The sequence below is a fragment of the Panthera leo genome, chromosome A2 (assembly GCF_018350215.1).
Source record: "Panthera leo isolate Ple1 chromosome A2, P.leo_Ple1_pat1.1, whole genome shotgun sequence".
Taxonomy (NCBI): domain Eukaryota; kingdom Metazoa; phylum Chordata; class Mammalia; order Carnivora; family Felidae; genus Panthera; species Panthera leo.
In genome coordinates, this window is record NC_056680.1 from 153,105,048 (window position 1) to 153,130,936 (window position 25,889).

Genomic DNA, 25,889 nt, shown 5'->3' on the forward strand with positions numbered 1-25,889 from the left:
CCTTCCTTTTTGAGAGAGATAGGGAGAGTGCGAGTGAGGGGGAGAGGGGCAGAGGGAGAGAGAGAGAGAGAGAGAGAGAGAGAGAGAGAGAGAGAGAGAGAGAAAGGATCTTAGGCAGACTCCATGCTCAGTGAGGAGCCCAATGTGGGGCTGGATCTCACAACCCTGGGATCACGACCTGAGCTGAAATCAAGGGTCGCACACTCAACTGACTGAGCCACCCAGGCCCCCCTGTAGTCCAGGATTTCAAGAGCATCCCTTGGCTGGAATAGTCTCCTAACTGGTTTCCCTGCCTCCTGCCTGGGTCCTTCGAATCTGTCCTGCAACTCTACAGCCAGAATAACACCACAGGAACTCACCACTCTACTGTGTAAAACAGTTCCATGGCCCTCCCTGCCCCCAGAATGAAGTCTCCCTGGCCTAGCACCCCCGAGTCTCTCTCTGACCTGGTTACTTCCCACTCTGCATATTCATTTTCCATTGCTTCTCACCTGGCACTCCCCTTTCTGGTGCTCACACTTCCTTCCATACACCACACTGTTTACCATCCATTTCCTTCTCTCCTTCATTCAAGTGAGAGCCTCTGCATTCCCTGTGCTCCTGGCCCCATTGCACCTGGTCCCTTCTCTCACTTTCTACTTATCTAAGGTGAGCTCCCAGAGGCAGGACTGGGTCTTACATAGCTTTTGCTTCAAGTACCCAGGATTGTGCTTGGGCCACTCGATACATTTCTATGCATAACAGGCACTCACTTTTTTGTTGAGCCAAACCAAACTGAGAGATAATACACAGAATTTTGTGTGGCATGGGCCTGGCATATATAGACACCCAATACAAGTTAGCTGCTCTTTGCTGCTATGAATATTATCATAGAGAATTTCCATTTGTTTCTGGCTGCATTCCACCACGAGCAGCTACAATTCTCACTTGTTAGATAACAAAATGTCATCAAATCGAACTCTGGATCTTTTTTTTTTAAATTTTATTTATTTATTTTGAGAGAGAAAGAGACAGAGTACGCATAGGGAAGGGGCAGAGAGAGAAGGAGAGAAAGAGAATCCCAAGCAGGTTCTGTGCTGTCAGCACAGATCCTTGATGCGGGGGTTGAACCCACAAACCATGAGGTCATGACCTGAGCGGAAACCAAGAGTCAGACACTTAACTGACTAAGCAACCTAGGCATCCTGAGCTCTGGATCTTAATAAAAGATTATGTCTCTATAATTCAGCCTAGCCTGTGCTGTGGGTGAAGTTCATCTCTGCACTATTTATAAGGGAAGGACTGCTAAACAAAATCACAGTGCAAAGGTGACTGCGGAACCCATTTAGGAAAGCAAATGACTCCCAAGAACTTCACCAGTGTGTCAGTTCTCCAATACTGTCTTTCAAAACTCACTAAAAACCACTTCACTCATGGCTGCCTTTCTGCATTTGTGCAGTGATCCAGAGTTTGAGCCTGCAATCAGACTGCCTGGATTCAAACTCTGCCCAGCCTTGCAAGCGTAAGCAAGTTGGTAAGGTCTCTATGTCTCAGGGTCCCCTTTTGTAAAATAGGGATAGTAACAGTACTGGCTTCATAGCATGCTTGGAAGATTAAGTGAGTTAAGACATGGAGTAGACTTGCCCGGCCCAGTAGTGTTCAATAAGTGTTAGCTAGTTGTTACCTATTAACTGCAGGCTTATACTCAGCCGTAATTATGTAGATGCTGGGTAGATAGATCATGATTTTGTTTTTGTTTCTATTAATTTATTAATTAGTTCTAGCACCGTTCAGAACTCTCCCATGATCTTTAGGAATGCATAAAAGTGAAAAGGGTGGAGAGCTGCATTTCAAACTAGTGGTCTTATTTTGAATGATCATGGGCTGACATCACTAGGTTGCTTTTGACCCTAAACAGGTAAGATGAGGCTGAAAAATGCCTGTGATATTTAACAACTAAGAAGTCTTAGGTGATATTGGAGATGGTCACTAATGGGGTGATGGGGACAGAAGCCAGAATGCAGCAGGTGTCGAAGCAATTAGGAAGGAAGGCAATTGAAAAGAGGATGGACTTTTCTCTCAAGAAGAAGGTTGAGATGTCAGCTGCCTTTCTGAGCTTCAATTTCCAATAAATCTCAAATCCGATAAATTTCAAATTCCAGTATATCTTACATCCATATGTTATTATTAGTCTATTGATGGCAATTGTTTATCTCTTAGTTTAGGTGTTTAAAAAAAAGTCTGTTTCTTGAATAGTGCTCTATAAACCAAGCTTTAGACCCGTTTGCTTTCCAGAAAAATTTAAGATTTTCCTGTGACAAAATTTACATGTATCCTCTGAGTTGAACAGTAACCGCACAATTCTTTTTGCCATTTGGCCTTTGTTTCATTGGTTGACGCTTGCCTTGCCCATGTGTTTGAGAATTGGAAGTGTCAGTGATGCATATCAAACCAGCACACAAATCCTGGTATGTCTTCCTCCACTCTCTCTCTTGTAGACCAGACCTTTCGTTTCCTGCACACTCCTGTCTAAGCCCTTACCTCTGTTATCCCTTAATTATGACATTATAAATGTGTCTCTGCAGAATCAAATCCCTCTTGTCTTATATGCAAGTAAGGCAGCCAGCCAACCAACCAATCAACTAACCACCTCTTTTTTGTGTGTTCCACTCAGCTACCATTCCACCCATCCTTCTCTTTCCAGCCAAGAGACTAGAAAGAGGATCCCACACTTGCTCACATTCTCCCCTCCCATTTGCCCTTCAGCCCCACTGAAATGACTCTCTCCATGGCCACTCCTAAAGGGAATTAACATTTCCCCATTGTTCTCTTTCTTTAGTGATTTGTAGTATTTTACTCTGATACATTTAGTCTCTGTTACTGTTGGGTATATTCCAGAGACCTCAGCAGTGCAGGGGTAGAAAAAAGGTCAAGCACCTTGATTATAATCCAATGGCCTCATTTTATAGTTGAGGAAATGAATGTGTAGAGAAGTCAAGTGACTTGACCTGTATTAGCCATTGTTGCAGTGCTGTATAACAAACCCCTCTAAACTCATTGGCAAACAATATCATTTATTTGTCTCACAGTCTGTGGGGTGGCTGGGGTGGCTCTGTTTTAGACTGTGGGTGGGGTTCAGATCTACTTCATATGTGTTTGTAATGGGGCCCAGGATGAAGAGGATACTTGGGGAAAAGCTCTACACCTGACAGATGACAGGAGTGCAAAAGATGCTAGAGGAAATAATGTCTCTTGAGGCCTCAGCCTGGAAGTGGTTTACTGTCATTTCTGCCCATATTTCTTTGGATAAGCCAAGTGACATGCCCAAGCCTAACATTAGTGAGGAGGAAGAAGACTCCACCCACCATGGAGGGAGGTACTTAAAAGACAACAAAAAAGGATGATGATACAGAATTTTGAAACAAGGAGGGTGTGAAAAATTGGAAGCAATGATTCAATCTACCATATGCTCCAAGATTTCACGTCTGGGTCCTGATCTCTGGTGAAGCAGAAAGAGGCCATGAGTAACAAGACAAAACAAAATAAGAAACAAAAATAAAAACAAACGAAGAACAAACAAACAAAACCTTAAAGCTATTGGACACTTGGATTTTTACTGTAAGTGAAAAAAATGATCTCAAAAAAAAAAAAAAAAAGGAATGGACATAGATGAGGACTTTGGCAGCCGAGACACTGACATGGAGGGTTGCGGTGGTCTTAGCTGTGGAGTGATGAACTAGCACCAAGAGTATTACTATGGGGTCACGAGCTCAGGGTAGGGATGCAGGTTGGACCTGAACGGAGCCTGGGGATGTGACCAGGTATTTCTAGGTGAACAGACAATGGAGGTCAGGGGTGGACTGATGACTGAGCTAGAGCATACACTGAGAAGAGCAAATACTGATTCAGGGGATCAGGTGGGGAAGTGAGTAGCTAACACACGAGGGCCCCAACTTCAGTCAGGAAAAGCAAGATGGAAGGGAGGCATTGCCCAAGTCCAGAAGACCCAAAGAAGCCTAAATATGGAAAACCTAGTGTGTCCACCCTATCCTGGAATATATTATAACCAGGGGACACCCTTGCAGATTGGGAGCTGTGTTGTTTAGGATAAATGTATTGTTCTATGCTGCGCAGTGAATTTATGGATGCTGTTATGCCAAGAAACGGCTATGGCTGAAAACATAAATAGTTCTAGAATTGCTTTAAATATTCTCATGGGTGCTAAGGCCTACTGTGTTCTTAAAAATATATATATGTTTTAAGATTATCTCTTGCCCTTCCAGAAACTACCCCTTGGTGCTGGCTGGTGGTTATAAGAAGAAAGGGCATATCCCAGTATCGCAAGGCCTGTTACACAGGGTGAATTTCACTTGGGGTTTCAAAGATAAAAGGAGACTTAACTCACTTCCACACTCTTCCCTGTCATACACTTGTGCACACTGTCCTCTACGAAGTTGCTGGCAAATCCGAATTGCAAGTGCTCTTGTAATCCATAATCAGCCAAAACTTCATTTCCTTTTTCTCTATAAAATGGGTGTGCTGAGTAAAACAACTAAATATAGATGAGCTAATGTAATCATAAATACCAAAAGAGTCCCCACACCCCAGTAGGCAAAAAACAAAGCATGGCATTCAGAATGAGCTAGGGAAAAACGTTTTTGAATTACTATTTTCTTTCATTAGGATCAGGTTCTTTCTCTATCATCTTTTCTGTCCCAGGATGGCATGGAACACCCCTCCCCACCAATATACACATATCGGTTACTCTCTTCAGGCTTTTTCCAGGTCTGCTGACAGCTCTGATGGTCTTTGCACTGGGTTAAGTAGTGTTCCCCCAAAATTCATGTCCACTTGGGACCTTAGCATGTGGCCTTAGCTGGAAATGGGGTCTTGGCAGATGCACTGAAGTTCAGATGAGGTCACAGTGGGTTCAAGTGGGCCCTAATCCATGACTGATGTTCTTATAAGAAGTGGGAAACTGGATGCAGACACAGGCAGAATGAAGGTGATATGAAGACTAAGACACACAGGGAGGAAGCCATGTGACAGTGGAGGCAGAGTTGGAGAGAGTGGCTGTAAGCCAGGAACTCTGGGGATTGCCAGCAACTCTAGAAGCTAGGAAGAGCAAGGGAGGATCCTCTTCTAGAGTCTCAGAGAACATGGCCCTGTGACACCTTGATTTCAGACTCTGGGCTCCAGAACTGCAAGAGAATACATTTCTATGGTTATAAGCCCCCAGTTTGTGGTGCTTCTCTTTTCTTTTGTTCCTAGGAGACTCTTGCAGTCTCCTTTTTCTTATCAGCTTTGCTGGGCCAAAGCAGACACATCAGAGGCCTGGATGGAGGCTCAGGCCATTCCATCAGTCAGATCAAGCCTGGGCTACATCCGTGGGGCCAGCTTTCAGTCTCAGTTTCCCCATCTACATAGTGGACATAACATGGATGTGGGTGGAGACGAAAGGGCACAATGTTCACGAAGCACTTGGTACGATGCCTGACCCATAGCAAGTGCTTAGGAAATGTTAGCTATCATTAGCCATGTGCTTTCTGAAGGCTCTCCATCCATTTTCACTCTCCTCAGTTGGCAACTGCCCCGATCTTACTCTTCAGTAAAAGCCAAGAAGGCCCTACGTATTCTCTTGGTACAGTATGATGGCATCTGGCATAGTGCTTGGCACAGAGCAGGCACTAGATACATCTTTATGGAATGAAGAATGGAACAACCAAATCTTGTTTCAATACCTCATCATAGGAGAGAAGAGCTTACAGATTTTACAAGGCTCAGTAACCGACTTGAAAAACCCATGGTGAAACTTTGGACGACAGATGTACTTTAATTAAATTTATTCACACTGTGGCACGAGTGATGTGGCAGGCAGTTCCCCTGATGGCGAAGGTCAGGCTGATTCCGTAGGTCTGCGCATCTGAACCAGGGCTCGGAGGGTTAAGAGCTGATGAGCAAAGGGCATTGACACTCTCAGTGATTTTAGACTGGAGCTATTGCCTTCTGACTTTTTTTCATGCAATTTCCAGTTGGACCTACACTTGAGCATTGTGGTTAGGAGATGAGCAAAGACCAAAGAGTCAGCTTGCTAAGATTTAGGTCAATGCAAAGATTTGGGGATTACAGTAACAAACAAGATACAATGGGATTCTAAATATTTTTGAAACACTCACAATATCCTTTCGTTATTTCGATTGCCTAAACATTTTAAGCCATTTGCTAAGCTGGGAGACAGAATTGGGTTTCCCTGGCCTGTTCTAGGCTATTGGACAGGTCACAATGCAATAGAAAGATGGGAATATTGGCTGGGTTTATGAAGACATAACCTCACATCCAATTCACAAGTATTTTTTGAATGCCTACTAGGCAAGATACAAAAGAACAGAATCCTTCTGGACCAATACCCAGTGCCCCTGTGTATCAACCCTGGCTACTCAGACATATCGAAACTCAGCTGGCCTCCACTCTGCCCAGGCCAGTCTTCACTTTAAGTTTACCTGTCCTTATATCAAGTCTTGTGGCTCTGCTGACTGACTGGCTGATTTGACCAACTGATTTGATCCCAGGGGATGACAGAGTCCTGTGGATGGCATCTGCCTTTTAGCAGGGGTCTCAGAGTCCTTAACCCACAGAAGTGAGCAGGGCAGGGCTTGTAAGACAGGTTGGGTTCCAGGCAATCTGCTGCTCTGCAAATGTAACATGACAGACTGCGGAGGCTGCCAGCTTAAGCACAGACTCCAGAACCAGACAGCTCAGCTGCTTACTGGCTGTGTGACCTTGGGTGAGTTACTTAATCTCTCTGAGCCTCAGTTTTCCCATCTGAAAAATGAGGATGGTCCAAGTAGCACCTCTTGCACAGAGTGTGGAGAGGAATAAATAAGTTAATAAAAGCAAAACACTTAGAACAGCTCCTGGCCCATGGGAAACATTCCGTAATTGTTCGCTATTACTATGCAGGACACAGAGACAAGAGTAGCCCCCTCTGCCCTCTCTGCGCTCTAATTTAATTGTCTGTTAGGGTTCACTCAAGGCAGATGTCTCCTTTTCACAACAACATCTAAAGGGTTCTTTAAGGACTTCATAAAAACAAAAGGATTAACTACAGATGACTAAGTCCGCATGATAGAAACAGAACCAGGTACAGTAAATAAAGAACTTAGACAGGATTATATTCTCACAAACAATATTCTGAGCTTTCCTGCTCTTCATTTGCAACCCCTCCACATTAGGGAGCTGGTGGCCAAGGAGAACATCTCTATTCTGGGTGGGATCCTGGAGGAGGTAGCCCTCTAGCAGAGCCTGAAGAATGGTTAGGACTTTCCAGGTAGAGGAAGAGGGCAGACACAACAGGCAGAGAAGAGTGTGCTGGGACCAGGGTGAGGAAAACAGGCATCTGGAACACAAGATTTAAGGAGGCGTTCACTCTCAGGGTCATACAAGAGCTGGGTTGGCATTTGCACATCCCTGGAAGTGAGTGCCCCATTAAATGTTGCACCCTAGATGCCTCAGTCCTAGCCCTGGAGAAGAGCATGGGTAAAAGCCTGGAAGGGTAAAACAAGCTGGTATAACTAGAAATGTCCAAGTCATGCAAGATTGCTGGAGTCTAAAGGCAGGGGAAGGGACCACTTGGAATGACACTGAAGAGTCAGTCCAGGGCCAGATCATCCAAGGCCCTGTGTGCCAAATAAAGGAGTTTAGTATTTGGTGACAGGGAGCCAACAAAGAACTCTGAACTGGGCCACAACATGGTCAGATTTGCACGTTACCAAGATTCTTCTGGCATTGGTGTGGATAGCAGATTGTTGGATGAAGAGAGAAACCAGAGGCTGGGAGGCCATTTCAGGACACCAATGAAGAGTCCATGCCCCGGGGAGACAGTAATGGCTGAAATCGTGCAGTGCCAGTTAGAAGAAAGGAGAACACATTCGAGATGTTTTGAAAGCCGAACTGCCAGTATGTGAGGATTGGTAGCAGACGAAGATTGATGGAAAGAATCAAAGATGACACTGAGGTTTCTAACTGGGGAGTTAGTAGGTAAGATAAGAAGTAACTAGAAGGCAGTTAGTTATCAGGGTTCACCCAAGCCCAAGGGAAATCCCATCCCCTCCCTCCCATTTGATCTCCAGAATATAGGCTCTCTGGAGGCTGAGATGTGTCTTACTCACCCTTTGTATGGTATCCACAGTCTGTAAGGATCGCTGAACTGAATTGGGTGGCTGCCAGACCCCATCCCCTCATCCCACTCATCGGCTAACAAGTGGCCTTGGGGGTGTCAATGTTCTTTTAGAGATGGCCACGCAGCTGGAATCAGGCCAACACAGCAACGTGTTCAGCCTTCCATCCTGGACCTGCAGGATCCTGGGGCTCTGACCTGTGCTGCATGATCCTGAGTCGGGGCTTCAGTGTGACTGGATGCCAGGGCTGACCTGGGCTGGCGTGGGGGTCTGGGAGGTAGGGAGGCAAAGGGCAGTGAGGGCCTGTGGGGAGGCTGGGGAAGTTTGCGTTGTCAGGTGAAGAGAGCCAATTTGAGGTCAGAGAGCTGGCCAGAGAGCAGGCTGAAGGGCAGGTGGGTTCTGAGGTGAGCCCAGAAAGGCTGAAGCGGCTGAAGCAGGGGGAAAGGGGAGGTGTTCAGTGGCACTCCAGAAGCCAAGCCCGGGCAAGAGGAAGTGCTGAGGCTCCAGGCAGCATTTGGAGGCAAATGCTGGGACTAACTTCCTCTGGCCCAGGCTCAGCCATACACATTGACCCTGTGGTTAACAAAAGCCCCCAAATCTTTTTCTATGAAGCCAGTGAAGTCAGGCCTCACTCTTCCTGCTCTGCATGCATTTCGCTGTGCTCTCATAAAAATAGAGTAAAAAAAAGCCAGTCTGAGCCCTTTGAAATATTAATTACAGACACCACAGTTTCCTTATTTAACCGAGGGTTGCTACCTCATTTGGGATTATTAGCAAAGCAAGACAGCCTTTGTTGTGCTTGACAAAGTGATTAATTCAGACTCTAGGTGAATTTTGGCTTTCTCAACATCTTTTGATGTGCTAAGATTCCCTAGTGAGGACAAACATCATCAATTACTTAAACAAGCCACTACCTTGAGAGCACAATTATCAGTGAGGCCCAGTCTACTAATTGGCAGATGGAGAGAGAGAAAGAGATGAACCCTCAGCTCTGGCCTGGACCCTTACCTGTCTAGGAGGAACAAGAGTCTTTTAAATTGTCTCACCGTGATGCTCCTGCCGAACTGGGGCAACCTAGTTCTTTTCCGCCACTGCAAAAATACGTCGTGGGTGACTTGTGTTTGTGTTCTCACTGCTGAGAACCTCATTCTTACGGGCAGGGCTGCGGAATCAGCGGTGGGGGGACTGAGAAGAGAGGAGTTCACCGAAGCAAAATTCTTTCTTGACAGGAGTTTGTAAGAAACCTGGGAGTTTGCTTTTTTCCTCTCAAGAGCCATATTCGCCAGCTTCTGGGGGAAGCAGAATGAGGCAGGGGCTTTGGAGGAGGCCACGTCCAGGCGGCCTCCGGACGCATGAGGAATTCAAGGCCCAGCATTTAATTTTCAAATAGATAAACATATAAAATTATATATAAGTAGATCTGTATTTAAAATTTATAAAATTAAATACCATAAACATTTTAAAATATTTTATTTAAAAATATTTATTATGGATATATTTTTTATCTATTTAAATTCAAGTTAGTTAATGCATAGTGTAATAACGGTTTCAGTAGAATTTAGTGATTCATCACCTACATATAACATCCAATGCTCATCCCAGAAGTGCCCTCCTTAATGTCCATCCCCCATTTAGCCCATCCCCCCAGCCATCTCCCCTCTAGCAACCCTCAGTTTGTTCTCTGTATTTAAGAGTCTTTTATGGTTTGCCTCCCTCTCTGTTTTTATCTTATTTTTCCTTCCCTTATGTTCATCTGTTGTGCTTCTTAAATGCATTAAGCCATTAGTCCTTTTTTTCCTTCTCCATGCTAGAAACGAGGTTTCAGGGGAAGATTTTATGCTGCATTTATATTTGTCATTGTATCGCTTCTCGGCCTTTTGGCTAAGATCAGATACTTGTCATTGTATTTTCCGGCGTGTCTGTGGCGGGGGGCTCAGTCTAGTTAAATTCAGTCATACAACCAACACTTTAAAAAAAAATCCGGAAGTGTTTCATAAATATCACTTAACCGATTTTGCGACAAAATTCAATGGCTTTGCTCTATTTTTAAAATAGAAAGCTAGGTTGTATGTGTTCCCACCTTGTGAAACTTCTCTGTGCTACTTCATCATTCTCCTTACTTCTCACTGATGCAGAAGGGCAAGGCCCGCGCACAGAATCTGTCTGTGGCCAACTGTGATGTGGGGCAGAATCGGGGAGTAGAGGCAGAGGCGTCTTCACCGAGCCCCTCTCCCTTCCTAACCACCAACTCCGATTCCACGCCCTTTGCTGCCTCGGCCCCAGAGGTGCCAATTAGTCCCCACTGGCGGGTTTTCTGGGGGCGGGACAGGCATTGGAAATCCTGGGATAGCAGGGCCCACTCAGTGTACCCCCTTTGCTCCCTCTGTCTGGCCTCCTGGTTTACCAGCCTTTCCAGAGCAGCAGTCTGTTCCAGTGCCCTCACCTGCTATGGTGACACAGCTCTTGTTATCCGTGCCAGTGTTGATCCCTCTGTCCTTGGCTTAATGGTTTTCAGGAGATTGGTCCCCTTGGGAGGGCCCTGTTGCTTGAAAACTAGTCTTGAGGGGGAGTGACAACCTTAAGGACTGCTTGCCATTTTTTTCACCTGCGACAAATTCCATCCAGTAGTTGGACAGGAGGAGTGCTCTTAAGTTAGCAAACTACAAACATACATTTCAACAGGCATGGGATGCTTCTTTGCTGCAAAGATCATACTGTAAATGCTTAATTAACTGCTTGTCATTAGCCATGGAAAATCTGTCTGGTCCACTAGGTTGTAAGTGACACGTCCCTGTAGCGTCCCTAGCACCCAGCACCGTGTCTGCAACGAGACATGCAGTGAATCTGTGTCGACCCAGTGATACTCTTCATTTGTAACATGTCGGTTAACATTAGCCCTCACAGTGATAAAGCACTTCACTGCTAGGACCTCACCTCTTCGGGAGGGTAAACTACAATCACAGTTTAGAATAAATCCAATGGCAAAAGCAGACTAGCTCTCTTCAGTACTGAGAGAGAGAAATACAGGACAATAAGATTCATTTGCTCTAATTCTCCACGTGCGCTCTGAGAAAGGTCTTTCATCGTTCTCTGGGCATGGTGTTAAACTGTCTGCTAAGCTGGGACAAACTAGACAGAGCACACTAAAACATGTGGCCTGCTCAGATTGTCCTCAAGAGCCAGGTCTTCCCAGCAGTGGCCTATGGACCATCCGTGTGAACTTTTAGGGGGTTCACAGGCTTAAAAATTTTTCCACGGTATAGTGTTGATTTTTACCGTTACTTCTTCTTTATGGAAGCGGTAATAGTTTTCATTTATGGTCGTGACATAAGGTTTCCTTTTGAAATAAATGCACTTAAGTTTCTTTAAAGGAAATTGGTAAGCAAGTAATAGCATAGGACATTTGCAGACACGGCAGAAATTGTAAAGATGTTATACAAATGACTGAGTTTAGAGATTTATTTCCTCAGCGGACTCTCCTGCTCCGAAAAGTTGGGATAGAAATGAAAAAGTTAGCTCTGTGCTATAATAGCCATCAACTGGATGACATATTATTTGTTTAAAAAAATTGTAATATTTTCTTTAAAATACTTATCTGTTGGCTGTTTAGTCGGGAGGGCCAGTAAAGCTTAGTTCAGCAGTTGGTGCCTGAGACAAAGGCTTAATGTCATGTGAGCCTTGGGCTTGCCTCCTCCCACCCCCAAGCAGATGTACCATCCAGTTCTCTTTAAACAGGAAGCCCTGATGATCTCATGGTCCCCACCCAGGCACTTCCCCTTTTCAGGCACACTCCAAAATAAAGTCAGGGTGTATACATAAATATAGGTTATATTTATAGAAATATAAGTTGGTGTGGTAACTGAATAATGACTCCCAAAGATGTCCATGTTCTACGCCCTGGAATTTGTGAATGCCACTTTATTTGGCAAAAGGGACTTTGAGGATGCGATTAGGGATCTTGAGATAGGGAGGGTGTACTGAATTACCCTGGTGGGTCCTAAATGTAATCACAAGGGCCTTTATGAGGGGAACGCAGGAGGAGTCAGAATCAGAGACGTTAATATGGTGACTGAAAGTAGAGATTGGAGTGATGTGGCCATAAGCCAAGGAAACAAAGAACCAATACTCCCCTGTAGCCTCCAGAAAGAACCAGCCCTGTTGACATCTTAACATTAGACTAGCGAGATTCATTTGGATTGCTGGCCTCCAGAACTGTAAGATAATACATTGTTTTGTTTTAAACCATTAAGTTTGTGGTTATTTGTTATAATGACAATAGGAAACTAATACAGTTGGGAAAGCTTACTTTTAAAAAATTCCTTCACCTGGGGTGCTTGGGCGGCTCAGTCAGTTAAGTGTCTGACTCTTGATCTCACCTCAGGTCTTGATCTTGAGTTCAAGCCCCATGTTGGGCTCCATGCTGGGTGTGAACCAACTTTAAAAATTTCCTTCACTTTTTGATAGTATTCACCATATTGATCTTTTTTGTAAGGTATCACTCTACATTTAAAATAATTCCAAGTATAGAGGATTTAATTTAAAAGTTTCAAGATCTATTCATGTTTTTGCATAGGCATTCATGTGATTGAAGTATCAAAATGGTATCATGAAGTATCACCAAGAGGTACAGTGAAAAGTCTTCTCTTATTATGATCCCCAGATAGCATTTCCCATTAAACAGAACCACGGCTTCTTGCGAAAGTGGCTAATCTAGGTCTGGGGCAAGAAATGTACAAGATGAACTTGAAGCATCTTGACATTTCAGAAAGAAAGACATTCTATCAAAAGTACTCAGGAGCAAACTTATATGTGGTCCCACTAGCCAAAGATGGGACAATTTGATGAATAAAGCAATCATTACAATGGATCAAAACATATCAAATATACTTAAACCCATGAATTCAAAATGATACAAAAATAACAGGAGTTACTACTGTACGATGTTATACAATCAACTCATTATTTTGAAAACTAACAATAAAAGGAAAGACTCAAGCACTGATCCTACTTTTCTTATATGAACTGCTATAACCATAGCAGATGAGGGTAAATTCAGAATTATTCCAGCTAACAGTGCAGAAGGAATATCACCCTTTTGCAGCTCCTAATGAATTAATGGATCTAGGTGACAATCTTCACAAGTCCAAAGGTCAAAATAACAGAGAAAAATAGATATCATCAATCTCCTATAGCGCAGTCTGACAGAAAAAGCCTCTGGATCAGGCTTTGAACACTGCAATCAATGTAGGATCTTTGTAAAATTCCAAAGCCCAAGTCACACCTTACATAATTAAGTCACCATGGGGGGTGGGGAGTAGGACATAAACATGAGGATATTCTGAAGCTCCTCAGTGTGCAGACAAATTCAGGAACCAGTGGTTTAGATCAGACTACCAGACTGGGACTGAAGAACATGTTAAACTACACCATGGAATATGCAACTATTGAAATTCAGACAATGGGAGACTCTACAAGACACAACCTGTTTTGTTTATAAAAAATCCAAGAGGGAAAAAGGTAGGTGGGGGGGGGGGTTGAGGGGAATTTAGAGACTTAGAGATACTCAAGAAGAGGCATCTGACCCAATTACAACACATAGAATTTATTTAGATCCTCATTCAACAAATGTACTATAAAAGAAAAATTATGAGACACATGGGGAAATTTAAACACCGACAATGTGTAATATTGTATGTTAACGACTTTCCATCTTTGTTGCATAGTATATTATTAAATGGATGCATCATGATTTATCTAAAGAGCCCCAAACCGACAGGTGTCTAGGTTGTTTCCAGTCTTTTGATGTTATAAAAATGCTGAAATGAATACCTCTGTATATGTTCAAGGATGCAGGTAGAACAAATTCCTAGAAGTGAATTTGATGGGTCAAAGGGTAAATGCATTTGCTAGAAACTAGCAAATAGCCCTGCTATGGGGCTTGTACCAGGGTAGAAGCAATGTAGATGGAGAGAAGTGAGCAGTTATGGAGAAGGAGTTAATTTGAAGATGGAACTGTAAGGATTTGCCGATAGATTGTAAAGTATGAAAAATGAAAGAGAAGGATAAAACAGGTCTAATATCAGTCAGCTTCAGGTAAGTTTCACGTGGACAGCAAGTGCCTCCAATCTCAGTGATTTACATCAACAAATATTTATTTCTTGCTCACACTAAATATCTAGCATGGATCACTTTCAGCTCTGCTTCTCCTCATCTTTATTACAGGACCCAGACTTCAGGAAAGCTCTCACCTGGGAGACTAGGGGTCTCATGGCAGAGGGAAAAATAAATGGTTCACCGTGTGCTGCTCTCTTGACTTTTGCTTGGATGTGGTTCATGTTGTATCTGTTCACGCTCAGTTGGCCAAAAAAAAAAAAAAAAGCCACATAACCAAGCCTAATGTAAATGGGGTGGAGATGTATACTTCTCCAACTAAAAGGGGTAGTCATATATTAAACAATTACACACTTGACCATGTCTCAAATGTTTGTGGCTTGAGCAATGGGTGGATTGTGGTTGCAATCGTGACATAGAGATGACTGGGCAGGATGAAATTTAGGGGGAAAATTGAACTCAGATTTGGATATGTTAAGTTTAAAATGCCTAATAGACATTAAAAGCGTGCAATCAATTTGGCAGTTGTATAAAGATGAGTTTAGTGGAGAGAATGGAGAATGGAACTAGAGAGAGAAATGTGGAAGTTATTTTTTTAAATGTTTACCTATTTTTGAGAGAGAAAAGACAGAGCACAAGCAGGGGAAGGGCACAGAGAGAGAGAGACAGGGAGACACAGAATCTGAAGCAGGCTCTAGGCTCTGAGCTGTCAGCACAGAGCCCATCGTGGGGCTCGAACTCACAAACCACAAGATCATGACCTGAGCCAAAGTTGGATACTTAACCAACTGAGCCACCCAGACACCCCAGAAATGTGGAAGTTATTGATGTATAGATGGTATGCAAAGTGGTGAGACTGTTAGAAGGAAAGGAGGTAGCAAAGACACTGAGGAGCAGCCTCTGAGGTAGGAGGAATGCCGACAGGGAGCAAGAGAAGGAGAGTGTTTCAGGAAGAAGAAAGTGTTGATTTGTGTCAAATGCTACTGAGAGGTCAAGTACAAAGATTGGCAAGAAATCATTGGGTTGACAAGATAAGAATCATGAATGACCTTGACAAGGGCAATCCCAGTATAGTGGTGGGTACAAAAAACATAGTTGGAACAGGTGGAGAAGAGACTAGGGGTATAGAAGGGGAGAGAACAAGTCTAGATAATGCTTTCAAAGGATGTTACTCTCAAGGAAGGACGAAAAAGAAGGCAATGACTGGAATCAAAGGGGTTTGCCTTTTTCCTTTATGATGGAAGACACTGCAATATGTTTGTATCCAGACAGGAATGATCCAGGAGAACGGGAGAAAGCAACACAACTGAAAGAAGACATAGTTGAGAATTCTGAGTAAGAGATGGGTAAGAAACACAAGTGAGGCTTTTAGATAGACAAAATATATCTCTCATCATGATCATCAGTTCATTAGTATCTGTTATTACTATACCTTTGGTTTCTAATAAACCTGCCTTTGTTCTCAGCATATTCTCTGTGTGTTCTCATGTGGTGGCTTATCCACAACATCCTAGCCTAGAGGATGGAAAGGAACAGGTTAGTGGAGTTAGTGGATACCAGCACCTGTTTGAAATGTGGCAGACCTGGTTTCCATTCTGACTCAATTGCCTAGCAGCACTTAAGTGCCTTCCGTAACCTCCTTATGACTTAATTTCCAAATCAGTAATGTGAAAATAATATTGATTTCTACCTTTATATGATTTATATGATCGTATTTCTGTATAAATGTATTTTTCTTGTGTTGTGACAAAGCTGTTGTCAGGGTAATGACTGAAATGAGTAGGCTTTTGTGGTTTTTACATTACTAAGGAAAGTATCAGTCAGATACTTACGTATTTATTCAGTACTCATTTATTTTCTTTTCCCCTAGAGGAGTGAGGACTTTAAGCAGTTCCCTTTTCTGGGTCTTTTGGAACAAATTATAAGGAATTTTACTTAGTAAATCTTATAGGTAAGCCTGGGCAGAAATGAAAAACAATAGGAAAGTCTTATAATTCAAAAATACTTCCCTCTGAGTTTTGCTTGTGTCCATCTTACAGCACATTTTATATTCAGAAGTTCCCTGTTAGAATGGAACTATTAGACAATGAAAGCACTACATTTCAGAATGTGTGGGATGCAGGTAAAGAAGCATTTAGAGGAGGATTTACAGCCTTAAATGCATTTATTTTTTTTAAATACTAAAAATAAGTGAATTACAATTATTAACTTAACAAACTAAAACAGATAAACAAAATCCAAAGAAACAAAGAACAAAGAGTAAACCCAAAGAAAATAGAAGGTGGACCATAATAAAAAATGCTAAACAAATAGTGAAATAGAAAACAAACAAACAAAAAACTAGAAAGGATCAATAAAAGCAAAACTTGGTGCTTTGAAAAGATTAATAAAATAGATAAGCCTATATAGCAAGACTAACTAAGAAAAACTTTTCTAAGCAAATGAGGAATAGAAAAAAAATGTCCTTAACCCAATAAAGGATATCTGTAAAAAATCTGCAGCAAAATCTCACTCTTGAGGTTTTTAAAAATTTTTTTTTAATGTTTATTTATTTTTGAGACAGAGAGAGACAGAGCATGAACAGGGGAGGGCCAGAGAGAGAGGGAGACACAGAATCTGAAGCAGGCTCCAGGCTCTGAGCTGCCAGCACAGAGCCCGACGCAGGGCTCGAACTCACAAGCTATAAGATCATGACCTGAGCCGAAGTCGGACGCTTAACCGACTGAGCCACCCAGGCGCCCCTCACTATTGAGTTTGAAACATTAGACACATTCCTATAATCAAGAATATGAAAAAGATGCTCTCTTTTATTGCTTCTTTTAAACACTGTACTAGAGGTCCCAGCCAATGTAATAAGAAAATAAAATGAAAAGTGAAACAAAATGATTAGAAAGAAATAGAACAAACTGATATTATTTGCATAAAACATGATTGTCAGCATAAGAAATCAGATATCCCACATGTAAATCCCACAGAACTAACAAGAAAATTTAGAAGGATCACTGATTACAAGATTGGCATAAAAAACAAATAGTGTTCTTACACATGAGCAATATCAATAACCAACATATGTAAATGGCAAAGAGATATTCTTGTGCATAAAATTATAAAATGTTACTGAAGGACAGAGACAACAGAATCAATGGAGAGATATAATACATCCATAGGTGAGAATACTCAATGTTGTAATAATGTTTGTACTCTATAAATTTAATGCAATTCCAATAAAAAAAATCTCAGCAGACTATTTCATCAAACTAGACTAGTTAATTCTAAAACTAATATGAGAAAGTAAGATATTAAAAAGTAATACAGAATTGTAATAGTTAAAATAGTGAGGCATTGCCATAAGCCAGACAAATGGATCAAAATAGAACCAGGCACCTCTAGTACTAAGGAGTATGATAGAGGCGGCAATACAAATCAGTGGGGAAAGGTGGGTGGGACAGCAAGCACACTGTCTCATTGCCAAACCTTTATAGGGATGTGCTCGGCATTAGGGCGGGATTATTTTACCAGGGTCCCAGTGACATACCTCTTCTAATGAGCCACCTCTCATTATAGAACCTGACTCAACACTCTGATGATTGATTTGGCTTCTCAAGTACTAGGAGGGGAGGGGCTCTGAGGAGGGACATCAGATTCCTGTTCCTGGAAAAGGATACCTACTCTGACAGATTAGTAAATGAACATTCTGGTTTCTAGGTTGTATCTTAGTAGATAATCTAACTACTACTAATGGAGACATGAATGTGCACTAGATGGTTTCCAGCCCTGAGGACAAGCTGAGAGCATGGTCTTGGGGCAGCGGGTTCTGGGAGAGGGGACCAACCACGAAGATGCTGAACAGAGATGAGGCGCTAACAGGGGACCTGGGGTGACCTCATCTAGAAACTCAGCATTTCTAAGGAGCTCCTGCCTGGAGGACGGCTGATGCAATTTCTACTTAAAGTTTCTGTAGTATTAATGGGGCAAGGAAGGAGAAGGAAACAGAATTTAAAATCAACTAACCAGCCTGTAGAGAGTTATTTTCTCAAAAAAAAAAAAAAAAAAAAAAAAAAAAAAAAAACCTATTCAGAATTCATCTGCTTATCTTCGTTTCCCTACCCAAATGTGTGCTTGGAGTCAACCTACAGTCACCCATCAATGACTGCTCATTTTCCAATTAATTATTTAACCAGTTGGTGTGGCACAATTATGCCTGCCACCTGGATCAGCTATGGTAGTAATGAGGGGAGAAAGGAAGAATTTCAAAGGTGGGAGATATTTTTGAAATTAGAGAAAAAGAGATGGCAAAATATTCTCATTCTCTCTCTCTTCCCCCCCCCCCCCCATAATCCAAGAAATGCAGACATCAAGATACATTGATGTGTCTAAAAAAAGGGGGGAAAATTTTATGAGAGCATTTGGTGAAATGGATACACTGCCAGTGAGACTCGGACAAACTTCCTGGAAAGCATTGTGTACCAATATTTGAATCCGGCCACTCATGGATTTCAGGTCTAGAAAAGCTTGATGCATAAAGTGCTAGAAAAGGTTGATGCACAGAGATATTCATTGTAGTAACAGACCTTAAATCAGCTAAAAAAATCAAGAACAGCCTAAATATTTACCAATAAGAATAATTTAGTAAATTATGATATGTCCACAAGAGGCATATTCTGCAGCCATAAAAATAATATTCACAGGCACCTGAGTGGCTCAGTCGGTTAGGCATCTGACTCTTGATTTTGGTTCAGGTGATGATTCCAGGGTCGTGAGATTGGGACGTGCATAGGGTTCCATGCTGAGCATAGAACCTGCTTAAGATTCTCTCTCTTTCCATCTGCCCCTCTCCCCTGCTCATGCTCTTTCTCTCAATCTCTCTTTTTAAAATAAATTAATAACATTTTCAAAAAATAATATTCATAAAGGATTAATACAGAGATTTCTTCCCTTATATCAAGTTTAAAAGTAGAAATATAGAGAAATAGAAATAAGAAAACATTATAGAGAATGTAATCTCAAAAAATCCTCACAGAAAAAACTAGAAAGAATTACAGTAAAATTAAAGTAGGCTTCGTCTAATAGTTGTAGTGGTTTTTTTTGCCCAAATCTCTGTCAAAGTTGGCAAACACTCTGCTCCCGTGTCTTAAAACCCTTTGAGAAGGCAACAATTTAAGGCCTTGTTTCTAATGTTTCCAATGTGGCCACAATTTTTAATGGAATTGCTGGCAAGTCCTTTGATGGCCATACATGTCACAAGCGTCGAGTAACCATGACAAAGGGCTTTTCTTCTCCAAAGAGCAGGACAGGTGGGGTTACCTGGCTTCACTGGAGAATCACGATTTTTACCCCAGGAGATGTGTTATTTGCCAAAGGAATATTTCAGCATTTCAAAAGCACATCAACAGACTTGAATCTCACCAAGTAGAAATTCTTCAATAGTAATGTTGAGAACATAATGGATGAACCAAGGAGCTAGCGGTTCCCAGAAGCACACAAGAGAGAAACCACGTCTTCTATGGCTGCTTAAGATATTCAGTGAGGGAAATCCTGGAGGGCAGGCCATCACTTGACTGTCTTCTCTTGCTCCAAACCTCAATCAGCTTGACTATCTCTTTCATACATGATTCATCAAAATATTTCCTCAATGTATCGCAAGTGACTTCTTTGGCTAACCAAAAGGCTGACCACTTTTGTGGAATCCATCAAGAAAGGGCTTTGTCTCGGGGAAAATGAAATACTGGGGAACTTCTAGACTTTAAAAATGGAATCTTATTTTGAACATGATTCATATTATTCAATTTATTTTGAGAAGGTGTAGTAGAAGACACGCCCCTGGCAGTGCAGGAATTTGTGTGCTATAGCAAGAAATGACTATTTCAGCTGTGAAATGAAACCAGAGAAGGGTATCTAAGGCTACTATATATACTTTTTGATGTCATTTTCCAACTTAAGTATCCTTAAGGTAAACAATGATAGATGTCCATAATCATAAGGGATGTTTTTATTAATTCCCATCAAAGACAAGAATACTACAATATGGCGGCTGCATGACAACTGCATACTACTTGCTTTTCACAGTAGCATCCCAGGCCACCTGCACTTTTTTGATGGCACAGGACCTAATGGCACAATTTGACATAAAAAAGAAATTTCCTTCATGGTGACAATTTTTAGAGTAGCAGGAGGAGACTTTTTTAAAGATATTTTTTCATTGATTCTCTGAAACTCATTCATGGGTATTCTTGGTGTATCAGTTTCCTAAGGCTGCCATAACAAAGTACCACAAACTGAGCTTAAAACACTAGGAATTCATTGTCTCACAGTTCTGGAAGCCAGACCCTGAAATTATGGTTTTTGCAAGGCTATGCTCCCTCTGAAACCTATAAAGGGGTGTCCTTTCTGGCCTCTTCCTAGCTTCTGGTGGTTTGCTGTCCATCTTTGGTGTTCCCTGGCTTGTAGTTGTGTTAACTCCAATCTCTGCCTTTGTTGTCAGATGGAATTCTCCCCATGTCTCCATGTCTTCACGCGGCCGTCCTTTTATAAGGACACCTGCCATAAGGATTAGAGTTCCACTCTACTTGGGTATGATCTGATCTTAACTAATCACATTAGTGACCACTCTATCTCTAAATAAGATCATATTCTGAGGTACCAGGGGTTAGGACTTCAACTATTCTTTTTTGGGGGTGACACGATTCAACCCATAACAGCTAGGGTCCATGGATTGTCCAGAGAGTGTGTTGAGACAGACAGAGGGCAGCATGAGGACCCTGGGACCAGGAAGGATGAAACAAGGATGCAGAGAAGGAAGTGAAAGCAAGACAAATGGAACTCACTTTGCAATTTTGCCCAGCAGTCTGGTGCCAGGGATCCTTCCCTGTTGATTCTTTTACGAGGACTCTGGTTACTAATGGCAACTTTTGGCCAATTCCCAGCTGAAGAGGCCCAAGTCTATACTTGGAGTACACGTTGCAAAGTGAAGTTTATGGTTATGTCCAGAACATTCTCTGCTGATGCCATATGTTTGAAAATGTCTGAATTTTGTGCAGAGACACACAGCAGTATTTTTGTAAGTGGAGTTACATAATTAGGGCATGGACTTGCATAATAATTAGCACGTGTAATTAGGCACAGACTTCTTGTCCTTTAATTAGACAATCAAGACATCTAATTAAAAAATTAAGATGTAATTACGTGGCCCAAGATCTACATATCTCTTTCTACCCATTAGAGATCACATTTAGAAAATAATTCACAAAAACTGATAGAGAAATGAAGATAGAAGCCAGATTCAAGGATGCTGAGGGAAGTGTTAAGTGCACTGGTAAGTCTTCTTTGGTTTTTCCTCTTTGGGGTGAGGGGAATTATTTAAAATATCCTGGTCTACTTGAACGAATAACTTTTGCACACTATGCTGTTGACCTTTGGTACAAAAGCTAATGAAGAGGAATGATGGCCTGACTGATCCGTGTAATTCACATGTGGCTCTTAAGTGCGGCCTGTAATCACACTTGAACATGGACTTACATGTGATGTCCTGGGAACTCATTCAAACCCAGTAATGCAGCCAGATGGTGGAAAACTTCTTCCCATTCTTGGTTCTCCCTTGTGACTACTTTGAAAGTAGACCCATTGCTCAGAGTAACACAAACCAGCACTTAAGCTGGGTTGTCCTTTCCCTGAATTTCTGAATATTTGATGAAAAATTTGTATTTTAAGTGCTTCTTGTTGGACTACAGGTGGGAAAGGGGAAGGTCAGAGACTACCATGAACATTCCATCTTTCTAATGATAGGTGAATGATTTTTAGAGCAGCATTTTGTTCGTCTAAATTCTAGTACTCCCAGGAAGCTTGGCTGTAATGATATGTTCTAAATTTTTCCTTGCTCCTGAATTGAGATTTGGCTGATCTCTGCATGATGCTAAACACCCAGTTTGACTCATTAATTTTTCTGAACTAACTGAACTTTTGACCTAATTGGCTGGCTGATTAGGGATTTTAGCCATATGTCCAGGTTTTTCTAAGCCAGTTCTGACTTTAACTGTGTTATCCCTCTGTTCCCATAAACTGGTGAAATATCCTAGTAATTCCAATGTTTTGACAGCTACGCTGCACTTCTCAGACTGCTGCTTTCTCCTAGAAAGTGGCACAGAAATCTGTCGGGCCACGTTTCCTGATTTTTGGTTAAGAAAATATGCTTCCCATATGGTTTCAGGACATGAAAACAAAGACATAAAGAGGTTATAAGCAGTTGGAGATGAGGTCTTATCTCCATGGTGTGTTCTCTCCCTCCTGGTTTTTATTTTTCTCTATTAGTCCATGCAATGTGATGAGGGACAAATTATGTGCAGGGGTCAGTTTTGACCAGGAAAACACAAATTTGCACAGGGAACTTATTTTTGCCATTGTTACTTTTTTTTTTCTGCTTTGCCTTCTGATAATTGTCCATGGTAGATGTAGAGACAAAGGAACTGAACTGGGGAGAGGTACATTTTTAAAAACAATGTATTGATGGAAACTTTAGGTAGGGAAGGGGCATTTAGACCACACCATCACCTTGTCTTCTAACTGTGACATTTTAGGATTCCTCAATCTCCAGCCTGTCACTCAATCAGGAGGAATTTCCTGGGTTCTATTCCACTCACTCGCCTCTACATCTCTACCTCTTTGGTCCTTAGACACTGTCAACCAGAAACCACTCCTTCCACCCTTCCCTGAGGAGAGCTCAGTAATTCTGTTTCCTAACAGGGCCAACGTATGAATGAAAACTTCAGGTCCTTGGTTTTTAAATTTTGCTTTTCCCTTCAGGTACTCCACATCAGCGTTTTCAAGACTGGAGAAGCTGGGCATCAGACATCCCAAGCCTTCTCCTTTTGTTGGAAACTTGGCATTTTTCCGCCAGGTAAGGGAAGCCTTCCATTGTCTTCCAGCATAAGATATGCTGAGCCCAGGGCAACTTTACCCATGAAGCACTGCTCCCATCTACATCGCCTACACTGGGGTGGTCTATATGTGAAGGCGCTGTGTGTTGAGCCTTCCCCTACTGAATGAATTCTCACATGATGACAACAATCCATTGTTTATTACTCATCAGCATGCAGTGAGTCCTGTCACCCATTCATTCATCCATTCACCCCAAAACCCATTGACTGGGTATCTAAATGTGCCAGGGCCTGGGATATGGAAGAAGCAGAAGTTACTTCTTCCCTTGAGTGCACACATAAAATCATGGTGTTAAACATGAGATAGGATGTACCCTAGGTAGAATCAACCCTGATTCTCTGTCAGGGCTAGAATCACACTGGAGGACTTCCTAGAGAAGGAGGTCCTGCAGGAACAATAGTCACAAAGACAAGAACACAAACCAGGTGGGGAGCAACGATGTGTGTGATCTCACTTAAATGAAAAACAAGGCACAGCTTGACGAGCAGCCTGGACTTACTAAAAGCTGAAGATGGGGAAGCACTAGGGGAAGCAGCTGTGTGAGACAGCAATGGGCTGGCGGGCTGGCGGGCTGGCTGGCTGGCTGGCTGGCTGGCTGGCTAGTGTGCTATCATTTTCAAGCAGGAGAGGGACCTTGAAGTAAAGGGTGACTCTGCAGGGAGGAAGATTTAGATTAAGTCTAGGTGAATCGATGAGGGCTTGGCCCAGGTGGTCCGTGTGAAAAAAGAAGGACATTGGGGGCAAAGTTAGTGACTCCTGGAATGAATTGGGTGTAGAGAATTCAAGGTAAATGAGCTAAGTGCCTCTAAGTGTTGAGCCAGGTTAATAGGGAGAATGGCCATGAGTTGACAGAAATAGAAGGTCAGGAAGGCAGCTGGTTCAGGGAGATACCCTTGGCCAGAATGACATGCAAGTCAATATGTCCAGTAGTCATTTGTAGATACAGCCCCAGGACTCTATCTTCTAAGGGTATTCTGTTTTCCCTCATTGGGTTTTCTCAGAAGCCACATGGTTTAATCTGCGAACTCATGGCCGTGTTGCCACCAGCCCCAACATCAGGAGCCGACAGGTCCTGCGTGTGAAGGGCCGCTGAGCCAGAGACAGGAAGGGCTAAGTGTGGGCCAATCATGATCATATCTGTTCAACATGTCTCTAGCATTTCCCCACCCCTACCCTCAGAAAGGCTGGCCCTCAGCACCAGACAGATAACAATAGCTATTTCTGTCCTTTTCCCTCCTCCTTTCTTTTCTCTTCCTTTTTGTCCCTTTCTCTGTCCAATGTTCTTTTCACTCTTTATTGTTGTTGTTCTGCTCTTCTTCGGGTTTTAAATACCTTCTCCTCGTCTCTGTCTTGGGGGGATGTTCACAATGTGAAGCCTGCAAATAGCGATCTCATCAAGGCTTCCTGTGAGTTCTTGAAGCAAGTGTGAAGAAATTTCTGAGTGTCAAAATAGAACAACACACTGGATAGGAAATTAAAGTAAATAAATTTCACATATTTCAGGGGGTGGGGGGAATGATCAGTTGCATTCCGTTGAGTAATTTAGTACTAACATTTTTGAGGAAAAAAAATAGTATAACCGTCCATGTGAAGAGAACACTGTGCTCCTGCCTCTGGTTAATTTCCACATATGCTCCTTTTCAGCTCAGCATCCTTGTATGTGCAAACCTTGCCAAGTTCTCTCCAGAACATAGTAATTTCAGCGACTATTTTTATATTCATAGAAGCTTTCTTTGATATATGGCAAGCTTAGACTGCGAAAGTCTATGTAATAAGAATGAGATGTGTTTCCATTAAGGATATCCACCTCTTCCCCCCTTCCCCTTCCCTACCCATCACGTGTCTCCCTGTGTACTTCATTCCCACAACACAGGGATCTGTGTGACATCTCCATCCCTTCACCCCTACAGCTCCTCTGTGTATATTTGCACACACACTCCATTCCTACTACACTACTGCATCCCTACAGGACAATGGATCTGGCACCTTCTGACCCTCCACCCCACGTGTAACTCTAAGTATACTCGTTCCCTGCTACAAAACATGTCTAATGTTTAGTCCTACTTCGGGTATCAAGTTACTCTAAGGTTCTTATTAGTCCTATATCAAGTTACCCTAAGGTTCTTATGTTTTGACTCTGTTGGTCTTAGTTAAAAATTGGATGAGGATCATGATAATTCAGAACTTGTGATAATTTGGATAGATTCAGCAGGCGTTTACACATATAGTGGCTGTCAAGAGAGGCTTTGCCAAAATTAATAATAATATAAACCAAACTGCCGAGGGGAATGTTAACATAGTTGAGAAAGCAAACGGTTTTCAAATATTTTAGAAGCAATTATACACAAATACTTTAAGTACAGATGATCTCTTCTGTCCATTAAAGCAGAACTGACCGAGATTTTTCCTCAGCAATATATTTTTTTAAGGCTACCAGTTTATTCTAATACTTCAAAGTACTTGAAAGCAATATAACTTCAATTCTTTTTTATTGTTTACGTAATTGTGTTCTCACAGTTCCAGACTTTTTTCCTGAATCAATTTGAATACTCAAAATTTTGTTTAATCTTATCCTTACTATAGTGCTGTGTTTTCTGCAGGGTTTCTGGGAAAGCCAAATGGAGCTCAGAAAGCTACACGGACCTCTGTGTGGGTAAGAGGGAACCTCACTCTTCTACCTCAATTTCTGCA

The 25,889-nt window shown here is 42.2% G+C and overlaps 1 protein-coding gene across 1 annotated transcript in view; it reads left to right on the forward strand.

Moving 5' to 3' along the window:
- The window catches only part of TBXAS1 (thromboxane A synthase 1), a 153,548-nt gene that overhangs the window by 12,730 nt on the left and 114,929 nt on the right, over positions 1-25,889 (forward strand). Inside the window, exons 2-3 of the mRNA XM_042926366.1 lie at positions 23,064-23,157; positions 25,799-25,851. Of these exons, the coding sequence (XP_042782300.1) occupies positions 23,064-23,157; positions 25,799-25,851 (147 nt within the window). The remainder of the gene's footprint in view (positions 1-23,063; positions 23,158-25,798; positions 25,852-25,889) is intronic.